The sequence below is a fragment of the Stylophora pistillata genome, chromosome 8, assembly GCF_964205215.1.
Source record: "Stylophora pistillata chromosome 8, jaStyPist1.2, whole genome shotgun sequence".
Classification (NCBI taxonomy): Eukaryota; Metazoa; Cnidaria; class Anthozoa; order Scleractinia; family Pocilloporidae; genus Stylophora; species Stylophora pistillata.
In genome coordinates this window covers 6,367,501-6,386,114 of record NC_142526.1, presented here as the reverse complement: position 1 = coordinate 6,386,114, position 18,614 = coordinate 6,367,501, and the positions used below count along the sequence as shown (strand labels likewise).

General features: G+C 40.0%; 1 protein-coding gene across 1 annotated transcript; it reads right to left on the bottom strand.

Annotated features, from left to right (window-relative positions):
- Positions 1 to 12,826: 12,826 nt before the first annotated feature.
- Positions 12,827 to 18,405, bottom strand: LOC148724669 (uncharacterized). Its single transcript, XM_088729747.1, has 2 exons — positions 18,144 to 18,405; positions 12,827 to 17,372 (listed from the first exon to the last, which is right to left on the bottom strand). Exon 2 carries the CDS (start codon positions 17,337 to 17,339, stop codon positions 13,326 to 13,328), a length of 4,014 nt encoding a protein of 1,337 aa, XP_088585873.1. The 5' UTR covers positions 17,340 to 17,372; positions 18,144 to 18,405; the 3' UTR covers positions 12,827 to 13,325.
- Between the last annotated feature and the right edge of the window lie 209 nt (positions 18,406 to 18,614).

The window sequence follows — 18,614 nt, the reverse complement described above, 5'->3', positions numbered from 1 at the left end:
TCATCTTTACGAAGTGTGTTTTTAACTAAGATATCCGGTTTCTATCACAGCTATTTTTTAGATATTATTTAAAATTTTAGTATAATGAATTCCAAGAACAAAAAATATCAATAATATTTTGGTTGTAAGACCTTATATTAGAAGTAAAGAGATAGACCACAACAACATCAGCTTGGGACTCTTTTGTAGCCAATCACAGAGCTGAGAATGAACTTGTAAGAAAAATGATAATGTGATAGGGCAAAGTTCAATTGAGTGTCGAAAGTAATCCTGGCTGGCTCTGTTTTTGCCTTACCTCGCTTTGTGATTGGTCCAGAAAACACGCGCCAATCTCTCAACCAATCAGACGCTAAACTAAAAACAATTACGACTTGGTCTCACGCGTTTTCCCACGCTTTTGGATGATTGGTCGGTTTTTTAGCTTCAGTTCTCCCAAAGGTATTTTCCTTTCTTCTGATTGGCCGTTGTGATTCCTTTGTTTCAGTTTTACGACACTCAATTCAAAAGCACTCTATCGCTAACACCATTATTATTTTTCTTACAATATTACAGTTTAGGTTCCAAATATGTAAAATATTTGGAACCTAAAATATAATTTTATCTAAAGCGCAAGTCCGTATCCATCTGTCAGAATACTTTTTCTGGGATATCAGTTCAACAAACAGTTTCTATGTTGCTGTGCGTCTCTTCAGTATTGAAACTGGAGGCACTTTTTTTAAAAATTTCCACCACATCGCAAAAGAATGCAGCCATAAGTGTGTCGATTTTCATTACGGGGCTCACTCGATAGTCGATGTCTCCATTTGCTTTTAAAACCCACAGACGAACATGCCGCTCACAATATGAAATGTACAAAACAGCGCAATTGCTCTCTTGACTCACAATGCTTTCGATCCTTGGCCGAGATGTTGAATCAGCCGAGATGTGGCTTTCAATTGAGAGTTTATCTGCCATTAATTCTGCGAGGCCTCTAGCGCGTCTTAGCTCCTCCACATTAAGAGAGTCTCGCACACTTCCGGTGGCACACAGCATGCGACTGAGCAACTCGTAGGGGAAATTACCGTGCTTTTCTAAGAGACATACTTTAAATCATCGTTTTCTTTAAGAAAATGTCGCAACTTTTCATAAATTTCAATACTTTGACGAAGATACACCATTGCCTCCTGAAGATTTGATTCCGATATCTTTAACTGAGTGATTCCGAGAAGGCTGTGAAAGTCAGTCATATTGTTTCCTATTTCGCTGCTCATCAAGTGCGCATTCCCAAAGTATTTTTCCGATTCGCAGTAATTGCCAAGCGATAAGGACACGTGCCCAAGGTTTACATAGATCATACCTTGTTCTCGTCTATCGCCAGTATTGATGGTGATAGCAAGCCCTTTCCCGAGTAACTCTCTAGCCTTCTGGCAGTCATGAAACGAATTTACCAGATTTGCCAGGTTTGCGTAGCAGCACACTTCCATCGTTCTGTCGCCAATTTCTATACTGATGGCGTGTGCCTTGTCAAACTGTTCCTTAGCCTCCTTATTTTTACTAACTGATAGAAACGCAGCGCAAAGACTCACATAGAGACCTCCTTCCCCTTTCCTGTTGCCAATTTCTGTTGCGATAGCAAGAGCTTTCTCGTGATATTCTTTAGCCTTCTGATATTCACCGAGTGATTCAAACACATTTCCAAGGTTCCCGTACCATGTCCCCTCTCCTTTCCTGTTACCAATTTCTGTTGCGATAGCAAGAGCTTTTCGTAATATTCTTTAGCCTTCTGATATTCACCGAGTAATTTAAACACATTTCCAAGGTTCCCATACCTTGTCCCTTCTCCATACCTGTCGCCAATTTTTGTTGCGATAGCAAGAGCTTTCTCGTTATATTCTTTAGCCTTCTGATATTCACCGAGTGATTCAAACACAGTTCCAAGGTTCCCATACCTTGTTCCTTCTCCTTCCCTGTCGCCAATTTCTGTTGCGATAGCAATAGCTTTCTCGTGATATTCTTTAGCCTTCTGATATTCACCGAGTAATTCAAACACATTTCCAAGGTTCCCAAGCCATGTCCCTTCTCCTTCCCTATCGCCAATTTCTGTTGCGATAGCAAGAGCTTTCTCGTGATATTCTTTAGCCTTCTGATATTCACCGAGTGATTCAAACACAGTTCCAAGGTTCCCATACCTTCTCCCTTCTCCTTTCCTATCGCCAATTTCTGTTGCGACAGCAAGAGCGTTCTTGTGATATTCTTTAGCCTTCTGATATTCACCGAGTTACTTAAACACATTTCCAAGGTTCCCATTACATGCCCCTTCTCCCTCCTTGTTGCCAATTTCGGTTGCGATAGCAAGAGCTTTCTCGTGATATTCTTTAGCCTTGTGATATTCACCGAGTGACTTAAACACAAGTCCTAGCCATGCACAAGTCACTGATTCTCCAATTCTGTAGCCAATTGATTTTGCGATGGCAAGTGCGCCTCCAAAAAGTTCCTTGGCTTCTGCAAGCCTACTTCGTCTTTGATATTTTTCTCCCAGTTCAATCATTGATTTTCCAGCATTGTGGAACATGGCGATAAGTTTGTTGGTGTATCGTACTGCGTTTGTGTAACCGGAGATTGCGTAGTACGCATTGAATATTACCTCAGAGACATCCAGTCCGTTCATATCAAAGCCTAAATTGTTGAGTAAGACTAAACATTCATAACACAAATGAGCGGCTTGTATACCACGATCAGTGTTTAGAAGACATGTGGCAACATCTGAACCTATCCTGATCTTCTGTAGGATTTCACTCGTGTTAGTGATCACGTACTTCTTTTGGTTTGACCAAATAACTTCCTGAAATGGAAAGAAAAATCAACAGGCTAAAATACAGAAAACTTAAATAACTAAATTAGATGATGACTCTTGGTAGCTATCTCTCTGCGAAAGTTTAGGCAGTGCTCACTTTCCACGAATGCTTGTTAGTGCGAGTGCAACATTACTTTTCTCTCTTCGTTTTTCCATAGCTAATGAATTGTGCATAAAACAACACTGATTCTGGACAAGTTGTGATGGAAAATATAAGAAAACACGTAACTTTTAGACCAAACCTATGGGGGAAGGGGTGCTTAGGTCAATTTATTTCGGGTATGTGCCGTTCTTCCTCAGAACCCTTCTTAATCCCCCCTCTCATAGACAATTAATTGTCTGATCCTCCAGCGTCCCCCCCCTCTAAAAATGATGTGATCTCCAGAATCCTCCACCTTCCTTTGGATGGCAAAACGATAAAAACTGGTTCATATGAACATTGATTGCCCCTCCCCTCCCCGACTCCTTTGCTGATGTTTCATCTGCGCGTAATTCAGATAAAATGTATCAATAGCATCTCAGATTTAAAACTCCGCTTTTGGATTCATTGAGTTGATATCCGTCACAGAAAATGTTTGTATTATTTTTCAACCACCACATGGGCAGAGAGTGAAACCTGTTAAATTTTCTTATATTTTCTGACAGAATAAAAACGTGAATTCTTTTAAGAAAAGTGAAAATAATGGGCGGAAGCCATAGAACTATAAGAGAGAGACGGCTCACCTTTATAAACAAACGCGTGCCTCGTTCAGTTTCCTGGTCGTTTGATTCGTAAAACCAGAAGTTGGAAACTGAAAGAAAAACTTATCCTGTCAATATTGAATGCAAATAAATATGCGTTCTTGTCCAAGGGTGAGGTGAAGAAGGCTGGATATTCGGCGAGTTGTTTTTCTTTGCGTTTGTAATGATCGAGACTAAGTGGTGGTCCACAAAGAACGCCAGAGAGGCTAATATCCAGCCCTTCTTGGCCTAACAGGCTTGGCCGATAAATGATTTGTTATACAACAAAAAAATTCCACTTTACTTTCAAATAATTAAAGAATGATTTCTTTATCATAGAGAGCCAACTGTGTTTGCAGCACATTAAACCTACGAGAGTTGTTTACTTTTTTTTTTTTTTGTTCTGCCTGTTCTCTACCGCTTTTGCGACTCCATCGCCGACATTGTCAAAAAATAATAAACTTTGTAAGGGTGTTCCACACAATTTTGTTTCTTGCTCAGGAACAAAGAGGGCGATCCCGAGCGGGAAAAAAGGTTCCACCTTGCCAATCAGAACTAACATTTCGCTTCATCTTGCTTACGTGTCAGCTATATATCAAATAGTTTTAATACAAAGTAGGGATTTGCATTGATTGATTGGTAAATAAATATCACCACTTCACTCTTTTCATACAAAATACGAAGAAAAGTATTGGAGTGCGTGCTGTTTACATCATAACTTTTTTGCTCTTAAAAATTGATTTGCCTTGCGCCTTATTTAACCCTGTCAGAGTTAAGTTACAAATAGCTTCTCCTCTTTAATATCGAAACATTATCATACAAATAGGTGATGAGAATACAGAAACTGCCCAGCGGTAAGAAAGCGATCTTGACCCAACATCAAATTCTATACACTTTTTTAAAGGAAATGCATGTGACTAAGAAGGGAGAAATGCTTATGAGACCTTGGAGGTGAAGGTTTAAGGAAGGCAAAAACCAATTTATTTTGCTTACAAATCTTTGTTCGCGTCAAACTTTACGACGGAAAATTTTCCCCACTTTTTCTGAGACTGTTTGGATCTCTTGCATTCCAATCACTGACTAAAACAAGTTTCCATAGTTTAAAATTACTCTGGATTGTTTAAAAAAGGAAAAAATGTTTTTTTAATTTTAGTGTTTATTGGCTGCTTACCTTACAATCAAACCGTTGTACTCGACACGTGGCACGTGCCGAGTTTGATGCGTTATTCGCGTGACCTCAGAATTCAAAAGCAAGAAATTGAAATAAAAACCTGTGAAAGACCTATGAATGCAAATAGCAAGAGTCACGCGAGTGAAGAACAAAATGTTAATTTGATCGATTAAATAAAAATTATAGTCAGTCTCAGTTAAATCATTCAGATCGCTGAAAGAACAAATCGTCAGCAGATTTAAAAAGTTCCAATTAGTGGGCTGGAGGCTTTTACGGCTAAAGGTTGGAATTTCAGGCATATTATGGCTAACAGTTAATTTCTTTCCGTTGTGATAAACGAAAAATTTTTTATGGCTACTCTTTCTACGCTCAACGGCAAATTGTTTTGTCGTTTTACGGCTAACGGTTTACCACATTGAGAACCTCATTTCAAAGATTGCTTTCACGTTTGAATTCTCTGTCACCAAATATAAGCAAGTGTCTGTTAGAATTTAAAAAAAAGTGTCTGTGAATTATTTTATTCAAGCTGCTTACCAAATGGAAAACGTAGAAGTTTCCAAGTTTAGTATCCTGATCGTCTGATGAATGAAACCAAAATCAAGAAACCGCGTGCCTGCAAAACAAAAATTTATGAAAATAGCCAGTGTCACAACAATGTTTGAGCTTGATCTTAAAACTCATATTAACCCTTGAACTCCCATGAGTGATCAAGACAGAATTTCTCCTAACAATATCAACATGAAATCAAGCACACAAGTTATGAGAATAAAGAAAAGTATCAAATAGGAGAGTATCAGTTGACCTAGTACCAAATTCTCCTAACTGACTTCATACCAATTATATGGCAGACAGTGTGGAGAATTATGACTGAAATATTTGGACTGAAAGGGTTAATAATTAAAATTATTCCACTCGCGCTTGTTGGATATGAGATGATAGATAGCCAACGAGGCGCTACGCGCCTCGTTGGCCATAATCATCTCATATCCAACAAGCGCGAGTGGAATAATTGTTTTATTAAAAACGCCCCCAAGATATTACACAAATCTCACCAAATCTTAAGTTTTTTAGCTCCTTTTAATTTTAAGCTGACGCGTACGCTTACAATATTTGTACATTATGGTATATTGGCTCATATACCATAATGGCTAAGCCAATGAAAAGTCTTGAATTGCATTATCCAATGATTCAGTGTTTAATAATTACCAATATACCGGGATGAAAAAATCAAACCTTTCTCGACTTAAGAGATTGTTTGAAATTCGGAATCCTCTGTAATAAATTTTTTCACGGACTTGCGATCCGAAAATTTCAGTTTTCAGAGACCAGAGAAGAATAATACTCAAACTTGTTTATGCTCTTACCCTACAAAAATATATAAATCGTGTCTTTTTCAGAGTTAATTCTTAACTTATAACAAACGAAATAAAAAGGACTTGATCTCGAAAGACAGACTAATAGTTATCAATATATTACCAATATATTAGGATAAAATAAAATCGAATCCATCTCGATTTATCAATTTGTTTGAAATTGGGAATCCTCTCCCAAAATTTTTTTTCACAAAGTTTCGATCCAAAATATTTCAGTTTTCAGAAACGAGTGAAAAAAATTCAATTAAAAAACTAATAAATTGTGTTTTATTCGGTGTTAATTCTGAACGTATGACACACGAAATTAGAATCAAGAAACTGAAAAAAAATTTCCTGGAAAACAGATTGCAGAAAAAATTACGACCCTGATCAGTAAAATAATAACAACTTCTGCGTTCTGTTTCCTCATTTCTGTTTCTTAAAGGAGAAACCTCCGACAGAAGAGAGAAGTTAATCACCAACGTTGAAACGCACGTAGTTCTTTCACAAGATATATTAATACAAAGCTACGCTATCTCCTTTATCATTCTTCCCTTGTTTCCCGAAACCATGGACCCCCCCCCCCACAATTCCCCGCCCCCTTCCCTGGATGGTAAATTATGCCTCACTTCTTACAAAAAAACCACTGCCTTACTCACAACAAAATGATTGATGCCGCTTCCAACTTCCAACTTAAGAAGAAAATAAATTTGTTTTATTTACAATACATTTTGATTTCTGGGGTCGCGTGAGGTTGACAACGATCCTTATGTTGTAAAACTGACAATATACATGTACTCCTATTGTCTCCCTGCTATTCGGAATTACAAAATTGACTCTTTAACCACTAAGAGGGACTAGCATCTAATTTCTCCTCACAATTTCACAGCTGAATCACACATTAAGGTCACGAGAATAAAGGAAATGATAACAAAGCTCTTGATTGTTGACCAAATTCTCCTTGCCAGCTCGTTAGGAAATGTATTGAGAACAGTTTAGAGAATATGCATACTATCATGATGTGAGGGTGTAAAGGGTTAACAGGGCTTCCTTCATCAGTTGTAGGTGCAATATTCCGCATCAGCAATTTTTATGCATTAATCATCTCGCGTGAAAGAAAATTTCAAAAAACACAGGTAGAAATCTATGAAAGGAAATTCATAGTAAGGAAAAGGAAAACTCGAGACTCTTCGAACATAGAGGTAATGAATTACGAGTATCCTGTTGAATTTTTTTCTATTTGGAGTTTCACCAAAAAGGTTTTGACCTTTAAAACGCTTTCACTTTCTGGCTTGCGTTGTTCTCTGTAACTCGGAAGATGTAAAAGAGCCGTGCGAGTTTGGAGTCGGACGACCCTTTTTCAGACGGGCTCACGACAGCTTTCGTTATGGTTTTCTCAAGGATTATCTGGGGAGGGGGGCATATGGTTCATATAATTATGAATATTATGTCGGAAATTTGTCTTCTGTTTTGCTGTTACAGCACATGATAACACGTGTCCCGATTCGTTGTAACTTGGGTGGAGTCAATAACCCATGCGGTGCATCGCAAAATTTGAACAGCCACACCATGGTGGAGAGGCATTATTTCATCTTGTGTTGGTGTAGACTGCTCCAGGCATTCAGGAAGTTAAACAAAGCTCAATTAAAACGGCGGGTAAGTAGCAGAGGAGTGAAAAAACCTATTTTAACCCTTTAGATCGTAAAGTTGACAGGCTTCTTTCTCCTTACAATATCACCCTTGAAGGGCGTAGCCAGGGGAGTCCTGGGGTGCCCCTGAGCCCCCCCTTGGTAGGCCTTCTTTTAAGCAAACAACCTACAACATTCAGGGGGTGAAAATGCCATGACAATATCTTGGCCTGCCCAGTATACTCTCACTGCTCATCCCAAAACTGTAACATTAAGTAAAACATGCACGGTGTGGAGGTTGACATGTCAATGTGGTAAGTAGCCTCTGTGACCCCCCCCCCCCTTTGAAAAATCCTGGCTACGCCCCTGCCCTTGAATCAAATGTAAAGGTTAGGAGAATAATGGAAATGATCACCAATCTACTGTTAGAAACTCCTGATTGTCAAACAAATTCTCCTTGTGGTTACCATAGGAAATGTACTGAGATCAGTGTGGAGAATATAGATGTTAATACAGAGATATAAAGGGTAAGAGCAGGAGGGAGAGCGGTTTGAAATTTATTTATTTATTTATTTATTTAGAAGATTTGCCGATAGGCAGGAACACCGCAACAGCTTTCCGCCAATCACTGCGGGCTCAGTAACCCATCCAACCCACCCCAGGGGAGGACAACCATCATACAGTAATCTCGTGCGTGGGAAATTAACGTCTCCTACCCCTAAGCGTCCAGAAGACGTGACCTCCATTTATTCGTCCCTATCCGAGAAGACTAGAATATCTAACCGTTTCTTGATATTATAGAAAGGCAGCATATTCTTCTCAATTATTTTAAGATATTGAGTGCTGGTCCGGCCGGGGCTCGAACTCTCGACCTCCCGCACAACAGTTCAGCGCTCTATCCATTGCGCTAACCGAGAGGCGGTTGAAATTTCACTTTCATAAGCCGGGGCAAGAACGATGGAAATTCCTGAACAATCTCAGTTTATGCAGGCCGCACACGAACAACAAAGTAGTTAAGGCAAATCATTTATTTCAAAGTTATTTTTCAGATCCAGAAACCGGAGACATTGAAAAAAATATACTTTAAACACGAAGGCGCGCTATATAAGGAAGTCTTCCCTGGGAAGACCTAGGCTCATTTGTCACTCACCGTTGACGTGTGCGGGTCAAATTTAAATGCTGGTAGACGAACAAAAGGAGCTAATGAGATATCTATTGTTTACTTCCACCAGCATGGTGGGGTTCTGTCCTGGTGTACCGGTTCACACGGGAATTACCATTGTTCTTTCTTTCTTTAGGAGTCGTTGGTTAGCTGTTGTGTATTGTTTGGTCTTTTGTATCGGCTCTTGTGAACCGGTACACGAGGACAGAACCGCATGGTGGCATGAGGTAACGTGCGAACCACCTACTTCGGTCTCAAATTAACCGCCACAAATAAAGACAGTTTCCATTGGAGAATGGAAATACAAATCTCAAGAGTTCTTGTATTGTGATGAAGACATAAAACAATTTCGAGGAATGCGCTCGCTGTTCACTGGTTTGGAGTAGCTGTAGCTCAAGCTCACTTGACTCTAAGAGTTGTACATCACGACGGTTGATTAACAAATGGTCCAGTGGGACCTAAGGTTCCTTTTATAGCGCGCCTTCGTGTTTAAGCTTATCTTTAAATTTTCTAAAATCTTGACGAAATATCTGATCACAGGAGCTCCTACTGATTAGGAAAATGATATAAAAAAGCTTGAGAAACCTCTATTTCTCAAAGTGAGTACACTACCAGTGGTCCCTCCTTTTCAGTAAAGTCCGTCGTGCGAGTAAAAAAAAAAACTCAGCGAAAAAAAGTTAATGTTAGCACGCAGCGGGAGATCTAAAACTTCACTCGCGCCACAGACTTCGCCTAAAGTGGGGGCTGCTCTTAGCCTAAACGTAAGAAACCAATATCTTTATCTGTGATCCGTGGCCAAGATTCGTCTTTTTACAGTTCGAACACTTCGGTTTTGGTTTTATGACACTCTTGACATTGCTTTTGCAATAATATTATTATTATTACTATTATCATTACTCATATTACAACTATCTAAGTAGAGGTTCAAGAAATAAACCTATGTTTTCAAAGTGTGGGTAACATTTTGACAAAATTGATAAAAACTGATTGATAGTTCAAGATTCATAGTAAAAGTCAAAATCATCTCTACGAAGTGTGTTTATAACTTAGAAATCCGGTTTTCATCACAGTATTGTTTAGACATCATTAATAATTGCCGTAAAATGAATTCCAAGAGACAAAAATACTACCAAATTTTTGGTTGTAAGACCTTATATCAGATGAAAAGACATAGGTCACAACAACCACATTCTCTGTAGCACCCACTCCCCAACAGGAGTAGCGTTTGTCTCGTGCAGTGATGACTTCAGAGCGAGGTTTTGGTACTGTGAGAGAGTTAAGAGAATTCCTCCATCGATTGCATTGAAAGAAATGGCTTAGAATTCGTGTCCCTTACAACGATCTTGAATGGAAACGTCAAGCTACACTTGATACCTCAATTTCTCCTAAAATCTTCTAGAGATTCGCCCTTCTGGGTTCTTTACTTTTCATCATGATCATTAATTGGATAAACTATTTCGGCTCTGTTTAATCTGTGAGGCTTAAAATCAAATCTATTGCCTTTTTTCGTTTTTATTTGTTTCATTTATGATCACTATCGCAGCAATTTTCATTGGAGTATCGAAAGTAAATCCGGAATTGCTTTGTTTTGCTTTACTTCCGCTTTCTGATTGGCTCAGAAAACTCGCACCAATCTCTTAACCAATCCGATACAAAAGTAAAACACATTCATGATTTGGTCGCCCGCGTTTTCCAGCGGTTTAAGCAGTTTGGTTGGTTTTGCTTTGAAGTCTCTTAAAGGTATTTTCTAGTGACTACTTCGGTTTTGGATTTACGACACTCCATCGCTTTTAAGATTGTTATCATTATTATCATAACTATTATTACAACTTGTTAAGTTGAGGTTCAATATACGAACTTATGCCTTCAAAGTGTGGCTAACATTTTTGCAAGTTCGAGAAAATTGATTCCTACTTCAGGTCGCACGATTGGAAGCTAAAATAATCACCTCGACGGAGTGTTTTTAACCTAGAAATCCGGTTTCCATCACAGCCATCGTCTAGATATTATTACCAACTGTAGTAGAATAAACTCCAAGAACAAAAAAAAGTAATAACGTTTTGGTTGTAAGACCTTCTGTCAGAAGAAAAGACATAGACAACAAGAACATCAGCTTGGGACTCTCTTCCAGCGAGTCTCAAAGCCGAGAAATAAATTTTAAGGATAATGATAATGTGATAGAGCAATGTTCAGTTGAGTGTCGAAAGTAATCCTAGCTGGCTCCAGATCTGCTTTTGCCTTACTTGGCTTTGTGATTGGTCGATAAAACTCTCGCCAATCTCTGAACCAATCAGGCGCTAAACTAAAAACAATTACGACTTGGTCGCCCGCTTTTTCCCGCATTTTGGGATGATTGGTCGGCTTTTAATTTGAGTTCTCTCAAAGGTATTTTCCTTTCTTCTGATTGGCCGTTGTGATTCCTTTCTTCCAGTTTTACAACACTCGATTCAAAAGCACTCTATCGCCAAAACCATTAGTATTGTTATTATTATATTACAGTTTAGGTTCTAGAAATTAACAGGGTCCAGTTGTTCGAAGGCCGATTAGCACTAACCCAGCGTTAAATTTTAATGCAGGTTTCCCTATTTCATCATTCAAGAACCTTTCGGTGATAATTTTCCCTATTCTTTTTAGAGCATCCGATCGTCAAATTGTAGACAAAAACAGTTAAACTGAACTTTCTTTTAAAGCTTTCAGATCTGAAATCAAATATCACGCTAACCCAGGGTTATCTTAAACCAGCTTTGAACATTCCGACCCAGATATCTTCGCCTATGTCCTTCGCTCGTTCACTCCTTGAAGTGATTTACATATGAACTCTTCATAAAAAAGTATCAACACATTATGTATCTAATGGCAGTTCAGAATACACACCTATCAATCTAAGAGTGACTTCTTTTTTGTTTTTTTTCTTACGTACTACCGAGCTGGTTCTCCTTATCAATTTAAAGAGAAAATTATGGCAGCTAGAGGGTAAAATTTAGAATCATATCCTAAAAAAATAAAAAGGTTAATGATTTTTTGTAATCTCAAATTTAAAGAACAGTACCATAATTTTCGCATCGTGGAAAATTTAATCAACATTTTCTATTTTTTGATTTTTCAATTATCTGTTCATTTTTGTTCCTCCCCGGCAAACATAATACAACTTTTGGGCGAATGACATCGCGTGCTGGACAGCTGGGTCGTGTAAAAAAAGCACCCACAAGAGCAGTGAAAAGTAAAAAGTTTTAGTGTAAAAAAATACCAGTTTTCCTTCCAGTAAACAGGAGGGGAGGGAGAGTCAAGGATCAGTCGCTACTCGGTTTCTTGTCCCCGTCACTTTCGTCCTTCGTCAGTTCTTTTTGCCTAAAACAAAACTTTTGAGTTAAGAATGATGTGTAATGCTTTTTTTTACGTTTACATAATCTCCCAGTCGTTGTCATTAGACTTGTTATAGACATAAAAGTTAGCTTCCTCACCGTATTCACTGATTTATCGATTAATTCATTCATTATTTATTTATTATATTTTCGCTCAGATTGTGGTCATTGTCCTGTCAATCTTTACACCAATGGCACAATTGTAAACATCTTGCACACTTAAGAAACTACACCGAATCTTAACCTGTTTTTGTCAACCATTTAACTCCCAAGATCTGATTTTTAATTCTCCCATCTAGTTGCTGCACCTTTTCTTGTAAATTTGTGATGAGAATTTGGTGTTAGATCATGAACAACTTGTACCTGATAGGTAATTACTTGTTTGCCGGATAATGTATGGATATTATAGGGGGAAGTTAGATGTTGATCACTTCTAGGAGTTAAAGGGTTAAGAAACCGTCAACATGTGCCGTCATAAAATAAAACCTCGTAGTTGCAGACGTTTTTCTAATTAAAGAAAAAGGCAGGCTCCTGTTTATTTTCACAAGCTTAAATGGGTTATGTCGATTACAAAAAATTACTCAAAAACAAGCTTACCTTATTTTTTTCAAGTCGAATGTCACGTTGTCTCCCATCAGCACAAACGGAGCCCATTGGGCAGGTTCGGTGAAGCCGTTGCCTCTCAACCATTTGATGGCCTGGTGAAGAGATTCACTGGCACTTTCTCCAGCAGCCAGGTGTTGGTAGAAATGACTCATAAGCTGCTCTGTTGCGTCGTCTTGTATGGCCCACGATGCCACTAACACTGAACGCGCACCAGATCCTAGGAAAGCCCGAGCTATTCCAATGACTCCCTCTTGTTTAAACGTTCCACGCCCACTGTGACAACAGCTAAGTACGACCAGTTTAGCTCGCAGCTTCACCTTTGAAATGTCGGACATTGTCAAAAGGTAGTCTTCTTCTTGTGGAATAATTTTAGTGGTGCAATTGGGGGACAGGGCAATCTCCCCTCTCTCGGCATTACCATGGGCGGCAAGATGTATCAGGCTCACTGAATGAAGTGCGTGAAGTACCGCCTGCTTTGTTGCGTGCTCTCCTTACAGAGGCTGAACACCCAGGAGTCGGCCAACCATCTCCGCTTCCTTTCGTGCACCCAACAATGGTGTCAATTTCAGGGTACCTCCTTTATACTGCACTTCACCAGCCAAAGGATCACCCACTACCAGTGCACCAGACTGACTGTGATAGTCCCTCGGACATTCCTGAATGATGCCGAGAGTCGTCAGAGAAGGGACGATGCGGATTCTGTGGGTTTCTGAAAAATACTTTCCCACTGTCTCATCCCGCAAGGCAGCAAAAGGGACTCGGTACGAACACTTCTCAGGCACAATGATGACTTCAGGCTCTGTTAGGAAATCTTTGACAGGAGCAATAAGCTGGTCATAACACAGTTGAAGAATCATTTCGTTGCGTTTGAGTTCGTCTCCTTGCGAGGTTGCTCGGCTCTCTTCTTGAGGAGATATGACGATATCGTCACCCAAAGATCGATCCTCGCAGTTCTGGTCACGTGAAATGCCGAAACTGGAGGCACTTTCTTTAAAAATTTCCTCCACATCGCAAACGCATGCAGCCATGAGTGTGTCAATTTTTATTACGGAGCTCACTCGATAGTCAATGTCTCCATTTGCTTTTAAAACCCACAGATGAACATGCCGCTCACAATATGAAATGTACAAAACAGCGCAATTGCTCTCTTGACTCACAATGCTTTCGATCCTTGGCCGAGATGTTGAATCAGCTGAGATGTGGCTTTCAATTGGGAGTTTATCAGCCAATAATTCTGCGAGGCCTCTAGCGCGTCTTAGCTCCTCCACATTAAGAGAGTCTCGCACACTTCCGGTGGCACACAGCATGCGACTGAGCAACTCGTAGGGGGAATTACCGTGGTTTTCTAAGAGACATGTTTTAAATTCGTCGTTTTCTTTGAGAAAATTTCGCAACTTTTCAAAAATTTCAATACTTTGACGTAGATACACCATTGCCTCCTCAAGCTTTGATTCCGATTTCTTTAACTGAGCGATTCCGAGAAGGCTGTGAAAGTCAGTCATATTGTCTCCAATTCCGCTGCTCATCAAGTGCGCTTTCTCAAAGTATTTTTCCGATTCGTAGTAATTGCCAAGCGATAGGGACACGTGCCCAAGGTCTAAATAAATTACACCTTGTGGTTGTCTATCGCCAGTATTGATGGTGATAGCAAGCCCTTTCTCGAGTAACTCTCTAGCTTTCTGGTAGTCATGAAACGATCCTAACAGAATTGCCAGGTTCCTGTACCAGTACGCTTCCCTCTCTCTTCCGCCAGTTTCTATACTGATGGCGAGTGCTTTGTCAAAATGTTCCTTAGCCTCCTTATGTTTACGAAGTGATTGAAACACAGCTCCAAGATCCGCATACTCTCTCCCTTCTCCTTTCCTGTCGCCAATTTCTGTTGCGATAGCAAGAGCTTTCTCGTGATATTCTTTAGCCTTCTGATATTCACCGAGTGATTGAAACACAGTTCCAAGGTTCCCATACCCTGCCCCTTCTCCTTTCCTATCGCCAATTTCTGTTGCGATAGCAAGAGCTTTCTCGTTATATTCTTTAGCCTTCTGGTATTCACCGAGTGACTGAAACACATTTCCAAGCTTCCCATACCCTGCCCCTTCTCCTTTCCTATCGCCAATTTCTGTTGCGATAGCAAGAGCTTTCTCGTTATATTCTTTAGCCTTCTGATATTCACCGAGTGATTGAAACACATTTCCAAGCTTCCCATACCCTGCCCCTTCTCCTTTCCTATCGCCAATTTCTGTTACGATAGCAAGAGCTTTCTCGTAATATTCTTTAGCCTTCTGATATTCACCGAGCGATTGAAACACAGTTCCAAGGTTCCCATACCCTGTCTCTTCTCCTTCCCTATGGCCAATTTCTGTTGCGATAGCAAGAGCTTTCTCGTAATATTCTTTAGCCTTCTGATATTCACCGAGCGATTGAAACACAGTTCCAAGGTTCCCATACCCTGTCTCTTCTCCTTCCCTATGGCCAATTTCTGTTGCGATAGCAAGAGCTTTCTCGTAATATTCTTTAGCCTTCTGATATTCACCGAGCGATTGAAACACAGTTCCAAGGTTCCCATACCCTGTCTGTTCTCTTTCCCTATGGCCAATTTCTGTTGCGATAGCAAGAGCTTTCTCGTAATATTCTTTAGCCGTCTGATATTCACCGAGTGATTGAAACACAGTTCCAAGGTTCCCATACCTTGTCCCTTCTCCTTCCCTGTCGCCAATTTCTGTTGCGATAGCAAGAGCTTTCTCGTCATATTCTTTAGCCTTCTGATATTCACCGAGTGATTGAAACACAGTTCCAAGGTTCCCATACCATGTCCCTTCTCCTTTCCTGTCGCCAATTTCTGTTGCGATAGCAAGAGCTTTCTCGTAATATTCTTTAGCCTTCTGATATTCACCGAGTGATTGAAACACAGTTCCAAGGTTCCCATTACATGCCCCTTCTCCTTGCCTGTCGCCAATTTCTGTTGCGATAGCAAGAGCTTTCTCGTCATATTCTTTAGCCTTCTGATATTCACCGAGTGATTCAAACACAGTTCCAAGGTTCCCATATCGTGTCCCTTCTCCTTCCCTATCGCCAATTTCTGTTGCGATAGCAAGAGCTTTCTCGTGATATTCTTTAGCCTTCTGATATTCACCGAGTGATTGAAACACAGTTCCAAGGCTCCAATACCTTGTCCCTTCTCCTTTCCTGTCGCCAATTTCTGTTGCGATAGCAAGAGCTTTCTCGTCATATTCTTTAGCCTTCTGATATTCACCGAGTGATCGAAACAAAGTTCCAAGGCTCCCATACCTTGTCCCTTCTCCTTCCCTGTCGCCAATTTCTGTTGCGATAGCAAGAGCTTTCTCGTAATATTCTTTAGCCTTCTGATATTCACCGAGTGATTGAAACACAGCTCCAAGGCTCCCATAACTTGTCCCTTCTCTTTCCCTGTCGCCAATTTCTGTTGCGATAGCAAGAGCTTTCTCGTCATATTCTTTAGCCTTCTGATATTCACCGAGTGATTGAAACACAGTTCCAAGGTTCCCATACCATGTCCCTTCTCCTTTCCTGTCGCCAATTTCTGTTGCGATAGCAAGAGCTTTCTCGTCATATTCTTTAGCCTTCTGATATTCACCGAGTGATTGAAACACAGTTCCAAGGTTCCCATTACATGCCCCTTCTCCTTCCCTATCGCCAATTTCTGTTGCGATAGCAAGAGCTTTCTCGTAATATTCTTTAGCCTTCTGATATTCACCGAGTGATTGAAACACAGTTCCAAGGTTCCCATTACATGCCCCTTCCCCTTTCCTATGGCCAGTTTCTGTTGCGATAGCAAGAGCTTTCTCGTGATATTCTTTAGCCTTCTGATATTCACCGAGTGATTTAAACACAGTTCCAAGGTTCCCATTACATACCCCTTCTCCTTCCCTGTCGCCAATTTCTGTTGCGATAGCAAGAGCTTTCTCGTCATATTCTTTAGCCTTCTGATATTCACCGAGTGATTGAAACACAGTTCCAAGATTCCCATTACATGCCCCTTCCCCTTTCCTATGGCCAATTTCTGTTGCGATAGCAAGAGCTTTCTCGTGATATTCTTTAGCCTTCTGATATTTACCGAGTGATTCAAAAAGGAGTCCTAGCCTTCCATAAGTCACTGCTTCTCCAATTCCGTCGCCAATTGATTTTGCGATGGCAAGTGCGCCTTGAAAAAGTTCCTTGGCTTCTGCAAGCCTACTTTGTCTTTTGTATTTGTCTCCCAGTTCAATAATTGAGTTTGTAGTATTGTGGAACATGGCGATAAGTTTGTTGGTGTATCGTACTGCGTTTGTGTAACCGGAGATTGCGTAGTACGCATTGAATATTACCTCAGAGACATCCAGTCCGTTCATATCAAAGCCTAAATTGTTGAGTAAGACTAAACATTCATAACACAAATGAGCGGCTTGTATACCACGATCAGTGTTTAGAAGATATGTGGCAACATCTAAGCCTATCCTGATCTTCTGTAGGATTTCACGCGTGTTAGTCATCACGTACTCCTTTTTGTTTGACCAAATACCTTCCTGAAATGGCAAAAAAAATCAACAGGTTAAAATACAGAAAACTTAAATAACTAAATTAGATGATGACTCTTGGTAGCTATCTCTCTGCAAAAGTTTAGACAGTGCTCACTTTCCACGAGTGCTTGTAAGTGCGAGTGCAACATTACTTTTCTCTCTTCGTTTTTCCATAGCTAATAAATTGTGCATAAACAACACTGATTCTTGACAAATCGCGATGCAAAATTTACGAAAACATGTAACTTTTAGACCCAACCTATGTAGGGAGGGGTGCTTAGATCAATTTTTTTCGGGTATGTGCTGTTCTTCCTCAGAACCGTTCTTAATCCCCCCCTCTGTCATAGACAATTAATTGTCTGATCCTCCCCCGAAAAATGATATGATCTCCAAAATCCTCCATCTTCCTTTTGATGGCAAAACGATAAACAAACAATTTCAAACTGGTTCATATTAACACTGATTGCCCCTCCAGCCCCCCCCCCCCCCCCCCCATGCCTTTTGCTGATGTGTCAGTAGCGCGCAATTCAGATAAACTGTATCAAAAGCATCTCGGATTTAAAACTTCGCTTTTGGATTCATTGAGTTGAGTATTTGATATCCGTCACAGAAAATTTTTGTATTATTTTTCGATCACCACATGGGCTTATTTTGAGCAGACAGTGAAACCTGTTAAATTTTCCTTTTATTTTCTGACAGAATAAAAACGTGAGTTCTTTCAAGAAAAGTGAAAATAATGGGCGGAAGCCATAGAACTATAAGAGAAAGACGGCTCACCTTTATAAACAAACTCGTGCCTCGTTCAGTTTCCTGGTCGTTTAATTAGAGAAACCAGAAGTTGGAAACTGAAAGAAAAACGTATCCTGTCAATAGTGAATGCAAATAAATTTGTGTTCTTGTCCAAGGGTGAGGGGAAGAAGGCTAGATATTCGCCCAGTTCTTTTTCCCCCATGGTTGGTCATCGGTTCATTAAGAACGCCAAAGAAGCTATTATCCAGCGGCTTCTTGACCCAACAGCCGGCTTGGCTGATAAAGGATTCGTTGCATAACCAAAACATTTCACTTTAATAAGATCCAAGAATGATTTGTTTATTTCAAGAACTGGGAAAGAAAGCCAACTGTGTTTGTAGCACATGATAAACCTACGAGGGCCGTTTATTTATTTCTCTTTTTACTATGACTGTCTTCTACCGCTTTTGCGATTCCTTTGCCGATAAAGATTATGGACTTAGTAAGGCTGCTCAATGC

Excerpts from the sequence above, each read along its gene's own strand:
- LOC148724669 (XM_088729747.1), bottom strand. The coding sequence starts at position 17,339 with ATGACTAACACGCGTGAAATCCTACAGAAGATCAGGATAGGCTTAGAT.